The sequence below is a fragment of the Lates calcarifer genome, linkage group LG8, assembly GCF_001640805.2.
Source record: "Lates calcarifer isolate ASB-BC8 linkage group LG8, TLL_Latcal_v3, whole genome shotgun sequence".
NCBI lineage: Eukaryota > Metazoa > Chordata > Actinopteri > Centropomidae > Lates > Lates calcarifer.
This window is the reverse complement of record NC_066840.1, coordinates 15,097,044-15,115,156: the sequence shown is the minus strand read 5'-3', so window position 1 is coordinate 15,115,156 and position 18,113 is coordinate 15,097,044. Positions and strand designations below refer to the sequence as shown.

The following is an 18,113-nucleotide window of genomic DNA, read 5'->3' as shown; positions in this document are numbered from 1 at the left end:
TGCCCCCCCATCTTCTTACCCAATGCCCCTCTTACTGGTCCCACAACACACCTGGTTTCATTTAAACCTAACCCTCGCAAAAGCCCCAAGTTCTCCCGCCCTTTCCACCCTCCCTTTTCCCATTTACCCCCCATCTATCTATACTTACCTCCCCCATCTTTTCCTCTTTTTTTTTCTTTCCATAAAGCGACTAAAGCCCTCGCTCTCGTCCAATCTGACATGCAGGATATTTATAGCTGGGGAGAGAGAAGTTAATGGAATGTGGACAAAAATTAGAGAGTGGAGAAGAGAGAGAGAGAGAGAGAGAGAGAGAGAGAGTGTGTGTGTGTGTGTGTGGAGACCCACTTGGAAAATTTGTCAGCTTTCTTTGCAGAATAAACTGGTGGTGCTTTTGGGAGAAAATACTGAAAATAAACTGCTATTATTATTCTTAACCAAGGTTCTGACTTTGCTGCTCTCTGTTTGTACGTGACTAATCCATTACTGCACTTGGAATCATTTCCGGCGGTAATTTTTTCTTGCAAAATTTGCAGTCTGTTATGATGCAAACCGGTTAAGATGTTGCTTAACCCACATTAGTCTTATCAGTTTGTCTGACTCAACTTAAAGCCAAACTTTAAGGTTACCCTCGTGGTCCCCACAAAATAAAAGCCTCCTCAAAGTTAAATGAGCAGCATCCACATTAGTTTAACTGCAGGCTTCTTTCTAAAACACTTAAGAAATTTAACACTCATTATAAAACGATTGCTTGCATTAAAGTTCACAATAGAACATTTTTAGTAGATATACAAGTCGTTATATTCTTAGAAAGCAATTGTGCTAACTATGGGAGCAATTACTGTATTTTTATCCTGCTTTTCAAAGTAAAACCTTTACTTAGTCTCTGATTGTTTATCTGTCCTGTGTTTCTGGGTGGTGGCACAGATGGCAGCTGTCATTACAGGGGATGTTGTTAAAAAAATCACAGGGACACCCCCCCCAGCTGGACCAACTGTGCCCCCCCCCCAACCCCCCGATGGTTGGTCCCTTATTCCCACGGCCACACACAGACATCTCACACACTGGCAGAGCTCTCAGTTCACGACACATGTAATCTGCTGGTCAAACTTAAAAGCTAAAACACTATTAACAGTTTCCACTGCATACTGGGTGCAGACTGCTGACAAATCTGCCATCTTCACTTCTGCTGTTTGATTTATCTCTCCCTCCCTCTCTCTCTCTCTCTTTTTCTCTCTCCGTCTCTAATCTCCGTCCAACGCTCACAAGATCAGTAAATCTTGTCTCTGGAATGGGTTAATGATAACTCTCCCTTCCATATAACGTAGCAGATAAAACAATAACATAAAACAGAATGACATTTTAAACGATAACATAAAACAGAACGGCATTTTCATGTAAATACGTACATTTTATTTACAAGCCAAATTTACAGACACTGTGGGGGAGCGGGGGCGTCGGGATAATGGAGCTTGGGGAGAAGAATTCATCGGCGCAAGCACAAACGAAAGGGCTGAGATAACGGGGGGGTGCAAACCCGAGGAAGAGTGGGGTGAGCCGCAACGAAAATGATTCAGTCGTGATACATTTTGAAGATACAGCTTTTGATGACGCCCATGTATCTGTCCCACACAACCTGGTGTCTGAGGTAAAAAGGAAAACAGAGACACAAAGAGGGTGAACTGTGAGTAAATGGAGCAAAGAGGTACTGTAAGTCTCATGCCAAACTGTAATTGTGAAATCTGAGTGAAGAGAGTAAATGAGGCAATCTTTGTCCACCCAGTGTAATGGGCGATGGAGGGGGGGGGGTCTACGTTTCTTTTTATGAATATCTCTTTGTTAAGCATGTAGTGGTGCAGGGCTGTGTAAACCCTTAACTACATTCCTGAGTGTTTGCATGAGAAACAAGGTAACTACAGTTTAAGAAATCAGGCCCAAGATAGGGTGACACCCACTGGTAGACCAGGGACGTCAATATTAGAGAGGATTTTAACTTAACAACTTCATGCTTGAGCAATGTTTAATAATATAGCGCCAAAGTGTGTATCCTTATTCGGCTATTAGTTAGTTTTTCCAAAGCTTGCTTCAAAATCATGACTGTATTTTTAGCTTTGGTCGCCCCTTTGGGAACTGATATCCCTGGCAGGTTCGGTGCCACGCTCCGCCTGGTAAGTTTCACAGAATAAAAGCACATTAACTCACTTGAATGTGTCAAGTATGTGTGCAGAGTTGGTGTAGTGAGTGAGGTAGAGTCTCATGTCCGAAGCTGTCCACCGGTCTGAACGGCACGGCTCAATAAACTGGAGGAGAAAGGGAGGGGAAGGGATGTTACATCACACCGTCTCAAAGGCAAAGGCTTTAAAGTTGGCACGAGCCTCAGAAAATTTGGGCTGGATGGTCTGTCTTTTGCTTACAACCCTTGTGAATAAAAGAAACTGCATTCTGAAAAAGCACAAACCTTCTCCACGAGATCAATGAAGAAATCTCTGACGTCTTTTGTGTTAGTTAACTTTGCGGCGATGTTGACAAGACCTCTGGAAAGGTTCTACAAAAGGACAAAAAGAATTACGCTTAAAAATTATTATCTTGTTTTGACAGATTATATTTAGGATATGATGAGGGTGTAATGTTTCTCACCTTGAAATTAGCCTCCATCTCATTAAAAGCTTTAGTCTTTCCTCTGAGAGCTGTACAGACCAGACTGAGCAGAGAGAAAACAGAAACAGCAAAATTAAACATCAAAAAGAGAGTGTGGATAAAATTATGTTAGAAAAACCAGTACATTTTTCAGCAATCAGCATGAATGTCTAGATCTTTGTGTGTTTCTGTTACCTTTTGTGTTGATCCAGCAGATCTTTGTCGGTTATTAAAATCTTCAGTTCCTTCAGTTCCTGTAAAAACTCTTTATCAAGATCGACGTCCATGTCTTCCACCATGTTATCTACAAAGAAAACTCCAGTCAGGATGTTTTTTCTTGTTACTATTATCAGTGCTTACTCTTTATCTTACAATTATTCAATTGTTATGTCATTACTCAGACTAACTGGTAACTTACACATTTAAAATGAGTACCGGCAAATCCTGAAGGACCTCTGGTGGTCAGTCAGACTCACTGACCTAAATGTTCCTTATTCAAAATGCATAACTAACACAGACAGCTTACCTCATATTCTCAAGTGAGGCGTCTTTTTTAAACCTTTTTTTAAATTCTGCTGCACAGTTTCAAATGTTTATTTTATATTTTGTTCTGCTTGGATTTACTGCTAATGTATTCTTGCTCTGCAACCCTCAGACTAAGACAAATTAAGACCATTCAATTTGATTAATGTTACGTAACTGGTAAAAAAAAAAATAGTACACGTGGTCCTCACACCGTACATCAGCAGAGAGGCCAAAAGAAACAACAGAAATCGCTCACCGACAGCCCCAATGGTCCAGCTGTTGATAAGCTGCCCAGCACAGAAAGCAAAGTCCTGGAAAGTGAGATATTGTAGCTTTCTTTTCCCAGTCTCAAAGCGATTGTTGGCAAAGAAAACAATGGCGGCGTAATCCCTGAAACAAGCAGAGGAGGCATTACAGGAAAACAGAACAAAACGATCAGAGAGAACTTTGTTTTTGTTGGTTTGGATATCCTGAACAACAGCCTTTTCATGTGGCATTTTCTCAGAACTAGTAACCAATACAAAACCATGTACTTATTCACCATAAAAACAACAACAAAACAGATCTGAAGCCTGAGGACAGAAGGCTCGTGCTCTGTTTTTCTCACTGTTTACCTTGCAAGCTTGTCAGAGAGAAGAAAATGCTGACGTATATTCTCCACCAGGGGTCCCTTCAGCTCTTCCACAACTTTGAAAACACGTTTGAAGTTGTCAAACTGAAATTAAACACATGACGCAGGAGATTTACTAAAATTACAACAGCGTGACTTGTGTGAAACCTACACCAGTGTTTGATCTGCAGACATTCACCTACCCCATCACAACCGATAAACTGAACCCAGTGCTAGAAAAGTGAGAAAACCTTTAGAAAATCAGCTTGTTGAAATGTTGAAAGCTGCTATTCATAGAAAACAGATATAGAGCAACTGCAGTGAGGTGAGTTTTTAATGAAAGCATGAGGTACTGTATGAAGCCATTATGAAATTTAAAGGCAAACCAGAACCACAACAAAATCAGTGTTTCAGAACAGAAATGTTTCAACACTTGCTGTAGACTCCTCTGGTAAATACTGAGCACTGTGAATTTTAGAACTGATAACACAGACGAACAGTTAGTGTGGAGCTCAAGATGTATTTACCTGTCGTCTGCAGCTTTTCAGTGTCACGCTTGTCTTGGCACTGATATCATCCAAGTCTTTCTTGGTTCCTTTGGAGAGTTTCTTTCCCAGGACCTCTCGGACAAATGCATCATCAAAAGCGTAGTATCTAAACAAAGAAATACAAACACAAAACAGTATTGTATACAGTATATGGAAAAACAACCATAAATCTGTGGGTTTCAGAACAAGTACAATGCAACATCTCACTTGAGAGGAAAATAACCTGTAACAATGAAGATGCATATTCCAAAGATAGAAAAGTCCTTGATTAAATGTTGACAGCTAGACATTATAAACACATCAGATAATTTGGCACCAATAAATGAGAGCATCATTACTGCACCTTTCTATGAGGATGGCTTGTCGATGAGGTGGGATCTGAAACAGGAGTTGGTTGGCTAGTTTGGCTGGACTGTGCAGCAGTCGCTCACACATCTGGAAAGTCCTATACTGGTCCATGGTGTCACTCAGCAGGACATCTGCACTCGCCTCAAACTCCTCCAGCACTCCTCCCTCCATTCGTACCTTCACTGCATCATTCACTGTTGGGAAAAAAAAACAGACAATCATAGCTCAAAGGTTATACATAATAACCAAACGACTTTCTGACAAAAGACAGCTTTGTCTTGATTTGCAGTGGCCCTTCCTTCTAAAGGGACAAGTGGACCCAAACCATACCAGCTCAATGCCCGCCACAGCTTAATGGAGCCACCTGATCCTCTCACTGCAGGAGTCAAGCATTCAGGTCTGTGCAGTTCTCTCACCACACATGCACACAATGAGAATATAGTGAAAGTATATCTGACCATATCACTTTTTTCCACATCTCTGTGGACCAGTGCTGATGATTTCCGCACCACTGAACTCTGAAATATGCATTAATCTTTGTAATGAGGGGTTTATGTACTGCAGCCTTTCTATAATATCCCTCTCTGTTCTTGCTGACACAGTCTGATCTTGTGCTGTACTGACATCCTCAGTCACCTTGTTGAGTTGCTCTTCCATTTTGCTTTACCTATCACACTGATGCACGAGCATCACGTCAAATATTTGGTGTTAACCACAATTTTTGACTATTTACTGATGTCTTTCCCATAGATCTACATGCAAATGTCACTTTAGTCACAGGTCCTATTGAAACACAAGCCAACTGAGTAGTCTTTGTGAAGCTCCTGCTAACAATGAACTCTCTTTCAGTGTGATTTAGATCTTTTCTTCTTTCCATTTTCTTGATACAATATCAGAATCAACTGGGCCTGCTCAGCATTTTTATAAATGCCAAAGAGCGTGATTGGATGTTAACTGTTTAACTGAACCATGTAGCGCATCTGTGTGGAGGCATCAATATTTGTTATGTTTCTTCACTCGTTTATTCAGGTTTTTCCCTTAATTGGTCTCCTGTGTGAAGGTTTCATTGTATGTTAACTGATTAGTTTCACAATTTATGCTTCATATCACTGGTTCCTAATATTTGGCTTATTACAATTCATAAATTCATATGTTGCCGCCATCCCATATTGTTTGAAACTATTCAGTATTTAACAATAGAAAAGAAGAGAGTAGGAAACTGAAAGAAAAGCAGATATTTTGTGTAGCAACAATATTCTTTATATTCTATCTTGTTGATCATCTTGAGACCCCTTTAAATTTACCGTGCAATTAATGAGGACTGTAACCCTGACTGTTCCCAATTTTGTATTTAAAAAACAAACAAACAAATAAAAAAAACTCAAATGCATTAGAGCTCTGTATAAGCGACTTCATTTATATCCACAGTCTCCCGGAGCTGTGACCCAGAGACACCATAAATCTAGGGTGTGACCCGTACCTGTGTATCCATCCAACCAGAGCTGATAAACCTCCTCATCCATGATGGTGGTGTTACCCACGAACACGTCCAGCTCCACTGCCATCTGCGTGGAGAAGAAGCACAAGCAAAAAGTCAGGAGGTGAGTAACCACGAACAACCACCTGCCAAACACAGACATTTTAGGGTGACATTTTACCTTGTTTGGTGCGTTGTTTCAACCAGTTTTGAGCACAAAGATGAAATAAAACCTGCAAAGTATATCGTTAAATGGTATTAGCCGAGATTAAATTGACTGTCCATGGCTTACTAATTAGCTAACTAGGTGCTTAGCCTCCTGTGCTAGCTGCGTCGCAAAGTTATCAGCGGAGACGAAACTGACAACCAAACAACAGAACGGCGAATTAAGACCAAATTAACATGGCGGTATAATGAGGAGGTTGTTGCACGTGTTCACGTTTGAATTTAAACTACGAACATCTACTAAAAGGTGGTATCAATGTGTTGTAGTGCGTCCGCACTGTCAACAACAGCAGTCATCTAACATGAACTTCCGGTTTTATTGCGTCACAGGAAAGACTTTACGTCTCCACGTAGTGGTGGAAAATAACTCCGATGCTGTGCTTGGGCACAGCATTGAGGTACTATTTTACTCGTGCATTTATATTTTCTTTTTTATACTTCTTCCTCACCAGGATGTATCATTATGAGTAAAGATGAGAATTTATTTAGTCTCTGTAGGGAAATTCACAGGCTACCCTGCAAAATATTAAGTAATTAAAATGATTCCCACCTTTATCAGCTGCAATATTAAAGTGATGACATCACTGACTCACTTTAATGCAATAATAATTGTTTTATATATATATATATATATATATATATATATTCAAATGTCATTCTTCTACAGTTTAATGGTAATACTTTTGTATTTTGTATTAAGTAAAACTTAGGATGCAGGAATTTTACTTATTACTTAAAATATCTGAGTAGTGAGACTTCCAGCACTGCTCCTGATCACACAACAAAAAATCTGTTAAGACATACATTTGTGCCATATGAATTTTATTTATTTTTATCCATTTACTTAGTTCATTAAGTTTTCATAATATGTGTACCATAAATGTTCCTGTTATGATCTTTTTTTTTTTTTTTGGGGGGGGGGGGATATTTTATTTATTTACTTGTTTGTGTCGAGTTTCCTATTCGAGAGATTATACTCTTACTCTGAACAACCACACCGGAAATGTCATTTGTGTTGTGTCAGTTCTGTCCCTCTGTGTTCTCATTTATCTGCAGCTGGCTTTAACGTTCTAATCTCTGTTCTTCGATACATTGTAACACGGAACGTTCCATCCTAATGCTCTAACAAAGCAGCAGTGTCAGTGATTCTGTGTGAGACTGAGGCTTGTTCTTTGTTGCTATAGTTACAGTTGAGCCAATAAAGCTGACGTCACCTCCATCAATTTTTGGGTACAGTCTGGCACAATTCCAGGACGAGTAGCGGTCTTAAATTAAATCTACTAATAATATTCTTTTATATATTTCATCCCTCAGGTTTTAGTTCCCGATTGTATAAACGGAACTCCATCAATCTAAGATAAAGGACGGTTCTTTTTATGTCTCACTGAACAGTATCTGACATTAATTTGAGTTAGTGCATTGAGAAAACAGTTTATTATATTGCTGAGAGCACGATGTTATATACTGTTTCATATTGTTCTCGTGTTCGTGTGTTTGTTTGGGTTGTATTTTTTCATGTATTTATTCTGTGTTTGAGTGGAAACCAAAGCCTTGGTGGTGATTTACAGATAGTTTAATAAACCTAACATACTCTATAATTAGGACCTGTCGCTTTACAGTAGACCCAGGTTCTATCACTCAACTCAAACCACGTCCCATTCATTTAAAGACAGTCATCACTGGCCACACAAAAGTCAGACGATAGTGGACAATTATGAGAGGACTCGAATTACAACATCGCATTTGGCAGTCAGGAAGTAGCCTATTATTGATCTCTGCCCTTTCATTTGTGCTTTTAGTCACTGTAAAACGTGTCAGGTCAGAGATAGGCTTTCTGTGAGAGCTCCGGGCCCCTACAGTGGCCCATGCGCTTTGCTTGCTGCCTGCGTGTACACAATCTGCTCTCTTTTCCTCCGGCGATTAATCTAAATAAATCCCTGTAAATCCCTCTCCTCGCCCTCCCTTTCTGTGTTTCTGCATGTGTCCTTCAAAATCACTACATGTTGAGGGGGGGGGGGCGACTCAGTCAACATGTCTTTTTGTCGGAACCCTCGCTGCACATCAGAACTCATGTCTAACCTCATATGACACCCCGATTCCATCCCCGGCTCCCTCTTGCACGGTTAACACCCTACATTGTTATGGCCTCAGTGAAACAATGGAGGTGGGACAGAGGGCGGAAGGATGTGGCTGAATGCCTCAGCATAAACCCATGGAAAAAAAAACCCTGCAGTCACACTTTCCGCCAGTGTTCTTTGAAAAGAAATGAGTACAACCAGAAGTCACTCATAATACAACTGCACTGTACTGTGGCCCACATCTTTCTCTACAGTGAACTCCACAGACATGTAAGGGCGTTTATGTATCTCTCATGTTTTGCAAATATTTGGGGACAAAGATGTGGTTACATGTCTTTAGTTTCAGTGGATGGGATCAGCCCAATGAACAGAAAATCCCAGAGGAAGTGGCTTCACAAAGGCCTTTCCTACTCATTTCCTCTCTAAATTGTGCTTATCCGTGTTGTTTTGGTTTCACAGTATGATAGGGGAGGAAAGAAAATACGTTTTTGGATCCAAACGGGGGCGCACAAGTTCCTCACTGAGAGAGCGCATGGAGCAGATCTTCATCCTTACATCTTGCTGTTTTTAATAATGTAACTGAAATGGCCAGGGTCAGGTCAGCGGGATCACAGAGCTGGTCGATTCTGTTAGCCATTTACGACCATGCCATAAGTACGGTATGTCGAAAAGCCACTGCAAACCTCAGAGGAAACCACAAATATTTCTGATTGCTATCTAACCGACGTGTCAAAGCGGCAGTCGTAATACAGCTTCCGGAAGAATCAAACAAAATAAAACTCAACGTTGTTGAGGAGCACGATTACATTGAAACAAGAGTAACATACCATCTATGAAAGCAAAAGTCGAGATAAGTAAGAAATCTATACTGTAGTTAAATACATTCGAAAAAATACGTTTTGCAATACGCCCTCGCTTATTTCATAAAAACTTCAGTAATGGCTCTTTTATTTTGAAGGCTGCAGAGATAGTTTTCCGGTAATGCTTTCAGCTTGACGCGCAGCTCGCTGCCTAGCGGAGCCACAGCCGTGAAAGTGGCGGAGGCGGACATTGTTGTGGTAACAGTCCTGCTCCAGAGGATGAGCAGAGATGGTGCATTTATTTTGAGCGGATACAGGGCGAGATTGGATTGTGTTTTGTTTGCTTTTTATCTCAATAATGAATAATTTGTGAGACGTTTTTTTAAAGGTCTGCTGCACTGTACATATTCTTTCTTCAGCCACCGGGAAACTGAGTTCATTCAGCCGAGGCGAGCGGAGCACAGCCTGATGAGACGATGCCAGCGACGTAAAAATCACAACATCTGCAGGGTGTGCATCCGAGGCTGCTGGATTAAGCCTCCGTGGATCGACCGGGCCTTTGCACATACTACAGCACAGAGAAGCCCACGGGGCGACTGTTGCCTTCAAAATACTGCGAGAGGAGGTAAATTAAGGACAGTTGCGTTCCCGGAGGCCTTTGGAGAACACAGCCTGCTGCTGAGAGGATGACAGATTGACATTACTGAGGGTTTGCGGTGCATTTTCCACACACGACCTCATTAAGGCATTATCCACGGAGAACGGGCACTGGGTTCAGAATAGAACAGGACTGAAGTGGCAGCGCCTTCAAGAAAGCCATCTATTCTAAGATTTCACATGTTTGTGCTTTGATTTGGCCTCCGGTGCTGTAGTGATTGCATACATGACATCTGGCACTGGATGGAGATGAAGACGAGGATGTGATGACTCTGTGCTGAGCAGTGAAGTGTCTACATCTCAGCGCTTTTAATAGATTCTCAGGTACCCTCTAGTTGTAGGTTTTTAATAGAAAATGGGCAGCGAAGGTGAGATAATAAATAGAGAACTGTCAAAGATGTCTGACGAGGATTTGCTGGCGTGCTCCAAAGAGGAGCTGGTGAGCCGGCTGCGTAAAGAGGAGTCAGAGAAAATCTCAGCCCTGATCCAGAGAGGACGCCTGATAAAAGAGGTAAATAAACAGCTGCAGGGACACCTCCTCGAAATCAGGGAACTGAAAGTCATCAATCAGCGCTTGCAGGAGGAGAACGTGGAGCTGCGGGACCTGTGCTGCTTCCTGGACGACGACCGGCTCAAAGTGAAGAAGCTGGCCAGGGAATGGCAGCTGTTCGGGCACCACGCGGCCAAAGTGATGCGGGAGGACCTGGGCGGGTACTTGAAAAAGCTCGCGGACCTGGAGCGCATGCAGGACGGGCTGGTGAAAGAGAATTTGGACCTGAAGGAGCTGTGTCTGGTCCTGGAGGAAGAGTGCGTCAGCAGGAGCGACTCCAGCCCTGGCGGGTCCACCGAGCTCAACCTGCCCTGCATGGTGGCCCGGGACCTGGGGGACGGGAGCTCGAGCACAGGCAGCGTGGGGAGCCCGGACCAGCTTCACCTGGTGTGCTCACCTGACGACTGATGACAAGTTTTATGTCACCATCCAGGGTTTCATCTAGAGAGGGGGTTGGGGGTTGGGGGTGGGATTGACAGAATGGAGACACGCGAGCTTTGTCAGACAGTACAAATCAAATTGGTGCAAAAGCATTAGGGCCTTCTGGATGCTGCAAAGATCTGTGTGCCACTAGGTTTTGACTTGACAAAGATTCTTCACTAGAGACTCTTTCAGGACTTCACAAAGACATTTAATAGATGTTTGCCAGATGATAATGTATCTAAATTTTACAGTGTTTTTTCTAAAGACTCGTCTGTTTTTGGAAAATCCTCTTTTTTCAGTGGTCTGTTGTTGGGAAAAAAATGGGACCAAAAAAAGTGGGTCACATATATAAATTTATCTCATGCACTGGACTAGCCTACACTGGTAGAAGCCTTTTTTCTATTGCACTGGACAGCGTTACCATGAGTCTTTAAATCACAGATCTAAAGATTCATTTCAATCCAGTTTTGAGCCATATTTAGTCCACTGAATTCCAATAGCACTGAAATATAGAGTTGTGATAAAAAAAAAGATGAAACTATTTGATATTTGCTTTTGCTAGATGCCCAATAATGTGTAATATTTTATGCACTCTCTTCCTCAGGACAGGATTGGAGTGCCATACGTGCATGATGATTGTCACAAAATGTGTACAGGCCTGTGAAGCAGTCTGGTGTGAAGGCCCTTCAGGTTTTTACTGCGGGTGGGGCTGCTGTGCATAATGTAACATGTGCTTAGAGACTGGGCAGAGCCAGCACACTTGTTAAGGTTTTGGATCAGACGTGGTAAAAAAAAAAAAAAAAAAAAAAAAAGTCCCTGGACCTCACTCAGAGCTGAGCTGAATAAGTTCTGTCACTTTTTAAAAATCCAACTGGAAACTCTTTATATCAAACTGGAAGGTCTACAAGTTTTAATCATTTCTATTCTATTCTATTCTACTCTATTCTATTCTATTCAAACTGAGCTGTTTAAATTCACTTGTAGGACTTTTTTGTTTTGTTTTGTTTTGTTTTTTTTTCTTTTGAAATTACATTGTTGTTGTTGATGTTCAATTAGCATATCACAGAGTTTGTTTAAGTTGGGCAATGGTCAGCTTTCTCTTCTGTAACTCACGCTTTGTATTTACCCTGTAACAATAGGGATCTTAACTTTCTTAACTCTGACCCTTCTTTATCTTGGTTTATCTGTATTAACTAGCATTACTAACCGATTTCAGTTTAAATCATAGATAATGCACATGGATTAGAAAAGATTTATTTTGTCGTTTAGCTGTTTATTGGTGGGCTATGCTCGTAGTGCATTGAAGAGCTTTAAATACAGTGGGTATGACACTTTGTGCTGTCGTGACCTTTCTTTCTTTCTGTGTGTGTGTGTGTGTGTGTGTGTGTGTGAGAGAGAGAGAGAGAGAGAGAGAGAGAGAGAGACTTTGCAGAAACAAACGTTTACATTTACATGACACAGAATGAAGGATTGATTTCTGCATTTGTTGTTTTGACCTTCGTGTCTGAACAGGCTGCGCCTGATTGATGCTCCCGTCATGTCACACAGACTGACTTTATGGACATTCATCAGTTTTATTTTTGGATCCCTATTTGCACAGTCTGGAGAGCTGAAGAGGGCAGTAATGCTTTTACCCACTTAGCGATGCACAGACGTCCTTTGACAGCAGCAGCATACACACTGATTTTTTCCCTCTCCCTCTCAATCTGACTCTCTTTCTATCTCTATCTCTCTCTCTCGCTAACCCCATTTTAATAGAGTGATCCAATGCCCTCTGAGCCATGTATGTATTAGCAAGAGATTCGCTTCATTTTTGGGAAATGGAGTAACACAGCACACAGTGTTCACAGCTGAGGGGCACAGAGCGGTCACAACAGTTTGTCAGTATGTCACAGCCATCAAACCCTTTTATTGAGAGCCTGTAAAACGGCTTCAGCGTCAATATCGATTATTCTGCTGATTATTTTCTCAATTCATCTGCAAAATGTCATAAAATGATTAAATAAGCTCACCATAATTTCCCAGCGTCAAAGGTTATGTCCTCAAATTGCTCATTTTAGCTCTGAACAACGCTCTAAAACTCAGACATTCACTTTATGTTGATGTAATACACAGACAAGCAGCAAATCCTCACATTGAAGAGGCTGCATCCAGAGAATATTTCACATTTTTGCTTGATTAAATGCATGAAATAACTAATCAGTATTTATATTCTAGTTTGGGTTAACCTGGTGTCTCAGTGTTTTTTGCACATTTTACATGATCCATGCTCAACTGAATCTATTGTTTTTAAGTTGCATTTCACTCCAGCCATCCTGTTTTTGTTTTTTTTTTTAATCAATGCTATTAGATTACAAGCACTGTTGCCGCACAGCAAGAAGGTTCTGGGTTTGAACATGTTTTCTGTATGGAGTTAGGATGTTCTGGGTACTCCAGCTTCCTCCCACAGTCCAAAGACATGCAGGTCAATTGGTGACTCTAAATTGTGAATGGTTGTTTGTCTCTATGTTGGCCCTGTGATAGACTGGCGATCTGTCCTGCGTGTACCCCACCTAGATAATGGATAGATGGATGGATGGATGTTACATTATCACAATTTCCACACAGTGATGAACGTTTGTTCTTTATTATCTGGTAGTACAGCTTTGACAAAAGGTAGAAGTAAGGCACTGCCCACCAAAACAGTTCAATTGCCAGAGAAGATAAAAACATTACCAAAAAATATATTACACTCTCAAAAATAAATACCTGCTTATGTAATCTGTATTAACTCCTATGGCCCAGCCTTAGTGGTCAATAATTTGCATAGACTATCTATATTAGAATTCTGAAAAGATTCATACAAAAATAAGGACCATTTATTTTTAACTACTCTATTTCCCTTGGTGAGGATGTTATAAAGTATTACATAACATGATGAAACAATGTAAGAAGTCATTAAACGCAACATTATATGAATGAATAATTATTATATATACGAATTGTTACTATTATTTATCATTAGATGGTGTTATCACAGTAATTTCTAAAATAGAAACTTTATGCATGCATGTAAACTCACACATACTCATTCCACATCATAGCTTTTATAATTAGAAATATAAAGTCTGCATATTTATATCAAATCTAAAAAAAGAGTGTAACATTCATATCCTGATAATGCCACTAATTTGCATGTCATCTAAGTACAAAATCAACTTTCTAAAGAGATGAAATGAAGCAGATGCACATAGTTCATTTTGAAATGGTCGTTTTCATTTCCGTCAGGTTTCCCAGAGATCCGTTTAGTCACATGCACACAATGACTGCGTCGAAACCAACATTTAGTGTTTTGCCAGGATCATGGGGGCTGTCGGTCACAGTGTGAGGATGGTCGGGGAGTGCAGGGAGTGATCTGACTGGTCGCCGCTGCTGCTGCTGCGGCGATGAGCTATGCCACAGGGCTGCGGGGCTTGAGACTGTTGGACGTTTCCTTGGTGCGATGCAGCGTGGGACGAGGTGGAGGCGCTGGCATCTAAAGAGGCAGAGGGATAGGTGAAGACTGTGCTGGCTGTGAACGGCATTAGTGAGGGAGTAGATATGAGGACAGGGGTGTGGAGCGACTCAGATTCAGTGGTAACAGTGGAGATGGACGACATCGAGGGTTTGGTGGGGATAGTTATCTTTGGTTTGGGTTTCTCCATCTTTGTCAGACGTTTGGTCGACGGTCCAGGTCTGCTTGAGTCCTCCGGCTCCATCTTGATGCCTCCCAAAGAGGAAATTGATGGATTTGGGTCAGAATCCGAATCAGAGTCCTCTATTTTACAGATGGGACGGTGAGCTTCCAGGACCAGCTCGAGCTTCTCTTTCTCCTTTTGTAATTCAGCTATTTCTTTCTGTAAACGGGACTTTTCATCTTCCAGCTGGTCGGTCTCCTATACCGCAGGGAGAACAGAAAGAGACAAACACATGAGTAAACACTCTCATGCATGACTGACATACTGAGTATTAATGTTGTGACATTTTGTACAATGCTCACTCACAGTTTGCAGCGTGTCCGTCAGCTCCCGTCGGCGATTGCGACATTTGGCTGCTGCCAGTTTGTTCCTCTCCCTTCTTATTCTGCGTCTTTCTATCTCCTCCTGGGATAACTGATGAGAAAGAGAAATTAAAAACATATTAGCTCAAATAGGTTGACGTGACACGGTGAAATGAAACTCCAAGCCCAGTGTCATGTTTCAAGTTGGATCCTGTAGCCTTCTTGCTTTGGGCAAACAAGTCAAAATGTCAAACATGCAGGGAGACATGTGTCCGCCATAGGCAACATGACACAGGAGAAATACTACCACCATGTGTGTGCTGTGAGTCATCACAGTCATGGCGGCTGAATGATTTTGAAATGTCTGAGCTTTTGTGCCTTTGTAACACCCTAACTCTGACCTCATCCAGCACCCTACTGAATAATTACCGTTCATCCCATATTTCCCGCCCTTTCAAGCTGATGAGTCACACTTAGACCCCAGCTGTGACTCAGGTGTGAGTCACTGAAAATGACTTGCCCCTGTGAGTCACATGACAGTCCACTTCCTGTACAATGAATGTACATCTCCAAGAACAAAACTGTGACGGGGAATACGTGCCAATGTGCGCCTCATGAAACCAATTTTACAAAAAAAAAAAAAAAAAAAAAAAACAATACTCCAGTGGTGTCAAAACTGATGATGGCTCTTGAGATTAAGGTTGCGCTGAATTGGGTCATTTTTAACATCCACGCTATCCTGTTTTGTAACATTGCTCTGCTAACAAAAAGCAGATCATTGCAAACAGTGTGTCATAGGTGATGATTTTACTGAGTCAACATCAACTCAAAGTAAACACAGAAAAAGAACACAAACAGTGTGCATTTGTCTCCTGAGATTAAATTTTCCCTTTTTTAAAAATTAGATACTGAGAACAATTGAAATAATGTATTAAATTCAAAATAATCTTCCTATTCCTGAATGGATTCATTTGATATGCAAGTCTAAAGGAAATGAAACAATTGTGTCACACAGTGTAACAGGATATTACACATCAGTTACACAGAAATGACAGAGCCACACTCCACACCTTACTATCTAAGTCCCTTTTGGGGAACAAATGAATCCCAAGAGGCCTCTTTTCATTCAAAAAATAGAAATGTGTCTTGACACTATACATGCTCATAAAGCTTCAGACTGTTATCTAAACACAACTTTCTTACATGTTCATCGGTCCTGCGCCTTGTCGACCCTGTAGTGTTTGCAGCTGCTCTTATGACCCCCGGTCTGAGAAAATGGGACTGGGAAGGTGGTGGACCGAGCGGCCGCGCCCCTGAGAGGGTTGGGTAAGGAGGCACCGGTGATCGTGAAGGGCCCGGCGGATGCATGAGGGAGGGCTGGACCAGCCACTGGAGGTCCTGGCTGGAGGTGATGGCATTGAGGCTTGGTACAAACTGGCTGCTGCCTGCCATGGTAAACTTCTATAAAACAGATTTAAATTAATGGGGATAAAGTTAGTGAACAACATCAAAGTACTGTAACAGCAGACTTCAATTAAACATGTAATCAATAACAAAACAAATTTGCCTAGGATATAAATTAAAAGTTGTTACAGAGCAAGATGGCTGAGGATTATTATTATGTTAATACATACTGAGTTAAACTTTTCATTACAAACACAGACAGTATAATAATTTGTATAACTACACAAAAATACAAATATATGAAGAGTGTAAACAGTATAACATGTTTACTACAGCATTAATTCACAACTTTTAGAAAAGTTTTTTACGATTTATACCATATTCTATCATCCTGATTTGACCCTTAACTGTCAGTGATAACCTGTAGCCTGGTTTAATGAAGGTACACCTACCTGTTCCTGTTGTGTAGATGAGGTGCTGGACCCAGTGTTCGACCCAGAGCCAGAGCCGCTGCCTGTATACGCCGGGTTGCCTCGTCCTTGACTCCCAAAGTTTCGATACATCCTTTCTTTTCAAATGAAGACTAAATTGGAAGCCGTCGGGGCTATATAGCCTTCAAGCCCCACGAAATTACTTTCGGGATGAGTCTCGTGTGTCAATTCAAACTCAGGGCAAGCCCACCTTATTGCGGTAAGTCGAGTCCAAAGGCGAATCCAAACGGATACGTCTTCAAGGGGGGAAATGGAGAAAAATATCGCCTAGCCTTGTTTTCAAATCTCGCTAAAACGTCCGAAAAAAACGTTCAGTATATCCTGTCATCGTTAGTCATACACCTAGAAGGCAGCGTCTGGTAATGATTGTGAGGTTGTAAACTCTTAAAGCGGGACTACAGGTTCACCACGCCCCTCTGTGATTACGGGAAATAGTGTCGTCTGGAATCTCTCACGAATAGAACCATGTGTCATGACGTCATTGACCATATTTGGCGAGAGTTTCCTCCTGAGAGCAACACCCGGGATTCCTTAGACAGCTTCACCTCATGGTCTGATACTAGTAACTCTTCTGCTCCGTGTTTTGTGGTTTTATTGATGCAGTGGTGGAAATACTACTACAGTTTCCTACTCCGGTGGAAGTACTGTCACTTCTAGAATAATTTGTTTACCAGAAGTTTAGATTTGTAGGTGTTAAAAAAAAGGTCAGTCTTTAGGCAAATGAACAAAAAATGTTTATTTTTAAGTTGCATTTACTATTATTTTTGTATTTGCTCTACTTTAGAAATAAGGAAAGCATTAGATGTAATCATTAGCATTTCAGTCAGCTAAAAAGATAGTAGTTTTTATGAATGGTAAAAATTTTACCTTATGAATTACAAAATAAAGGCTGAGTAGTTTTCTCTTTATGGCTGCAAACAGACACACAGTTTTTCCATTTCCAACATCATTTGTATTGAGTAATAAATGCCATTTTAACTGTGGTTGTACCACTTAGGAAAGTCAGGAATCAGAGTGAAATTACTGACTTTAAATTCAAACTGTAAAAAACATCAAACGGAAATTTTGTGTAATCAGCTCAACTTTTATCATTAACTTAATATGAATTAATACATCTGGTTGATTTTGAGTTAAGTAAACTTGAAATTTTCTACTTTTCATCATCATATTGATGTCTTGAAACAATGTAAACATCTGTATTTAGTAATAGATGTCATTTTAACTGCAGTTAAAAGCATGCTATCCTAATGATAACTTATGTTAATGTGAAATTATGGACTTCAAAATGTTCTCCAAAAAGTACAAATACTTTTACGTAACAAGAG

The 18,113-nt window shown here is 40.9% G+C and overlaps 3 protein-coding genes across 3 annotated transcripts; 1 reads left to right on the top strand and 2 right to left on the bottom strand.

Annotated features, from left to right (window-relative positions):
* Positions 1-1,387: 1,387 nt before the first annotated feature.
* fibpa (fibroblast growth factor (acidic) intracellular binding protein a) lies at positions 1,388-6,696 on the bottom strand. The gene is made up of 11 exons (XM_018660271.2): positions 6,324-6,696; positions 6,146-6,230; positions 4,661-4,859; positions 4,297-4,423; positions 3,774-3,874; positions 3,416-3,549; positions 2,830-2,938; positions 2,635-2,698; positions 2,456-2,542; positions 2,200-2,297; positions 1,388-1,640 (listed from the first exon to the last, which is right to left on the bottom strand). Exons 2-11 carry the CDS (start codon positions 6,228-6,230, stop codon positions 1,571-1,573), a joined length of 1,074 nt encoding a protein of 357 aa, XP_018515787.1. The 5' UTR covers positions 6,324-6,696; the 3' UTR covers positions 1,388-1,570.
* ccdc85b (coiled-coil domain containing 85B) lies at positions 6,170-12,211 on the top strand. Its single transcript, XM_018660275.2, has 2 exons — positions 6,170-6,266; positions 9,665-12,211. The coding sequence occupies exon 2, from the start codon at positions 10,258-10,260 to the stop codon at positions 10,858-10,860; it is 603 nt and encodes a 200-aa protein (XP_018515791.1). The 5' UTR covers positions 6,170-6,266; positions 9,665-10,257; the 3' UTR covers positions 10,861-12,211.
* Positions 12,212-13,485: 1,274 nt separating this feature from the next.
* On the bottom strand, positions 13,486-17,170 carry fosl1a (FOS like 1, AP-1 transcription factor subunit a). Its single transcript, XM_018660272.2, has 4 exons — positions 16,750-17,170; positions 16,097-16,354; positions 14,898-15,005; positions 13,486-14,789 (listed from the first exon to the last, which is right to left on the bottom strand). The coding sequence occupies exons 1-4, from the start codon at positions 16,858-16,860 to the stop codon at positions 14,232-14,234; spliced, it is 1,035 nt and encodes a 344-aa protein (XP_018515788.1). The 5' UTR covers positions 16,861-17,170; the 3' UTR covers positions 13,486-14,231.
* Between the last annotated feature and the right edge of the window lie 943 nt (positions 17,171-18,113).

Coding starts and splice junctions, on each gene's coding strand:
- fosl1a (XM_018660272.2), bottom strand. CDS start 16,860: ATGTATCGAAACTTTGGGAGTCAAGGACGAGGCAACCCGGCGTATACA. Junction 16,355..16,749: donor CATCTACACAACAGGAACAG/GTAGGTGTACCT, acceptor TCTGTTTTATAG/AAGTTTACCATGGCAGGCAG. Junction 15,006..16,096: donor GGCGCAGGACCGATGAACAT/GTAAGAAAGTTG, acceptor CTTTCTCATCAG/TTATCCCAGGAGGAGATAGA.
- fibpa (XM_018660271.2), bottom strand. CDS start 6,230: ATGGCAGTGGAGCTGGACGTGTTCGTGGGTAACACCACCATCATGGAT. Junction 4,424..4,660: donor CAAGCCATCCTCATAGAAAG/GTGCAGTAATGA, acceptor TTCTTTGTTTAG/ATACTACGCTTTTGATGATG. Junction 3,875..4,296: donor TGAAAAGCTGCAGACGACAG/GTAAATACATCT, acceptor GTTTAATTTCAG/TTTGACAACTTCAAACGTGT.
- ccdc85b (XM_018660275.2), top strand. CDS start 10,258: ATGGGCAGCGAAGGTGAGATAATAAATAGAGAACTGTCAAAGATGTCT.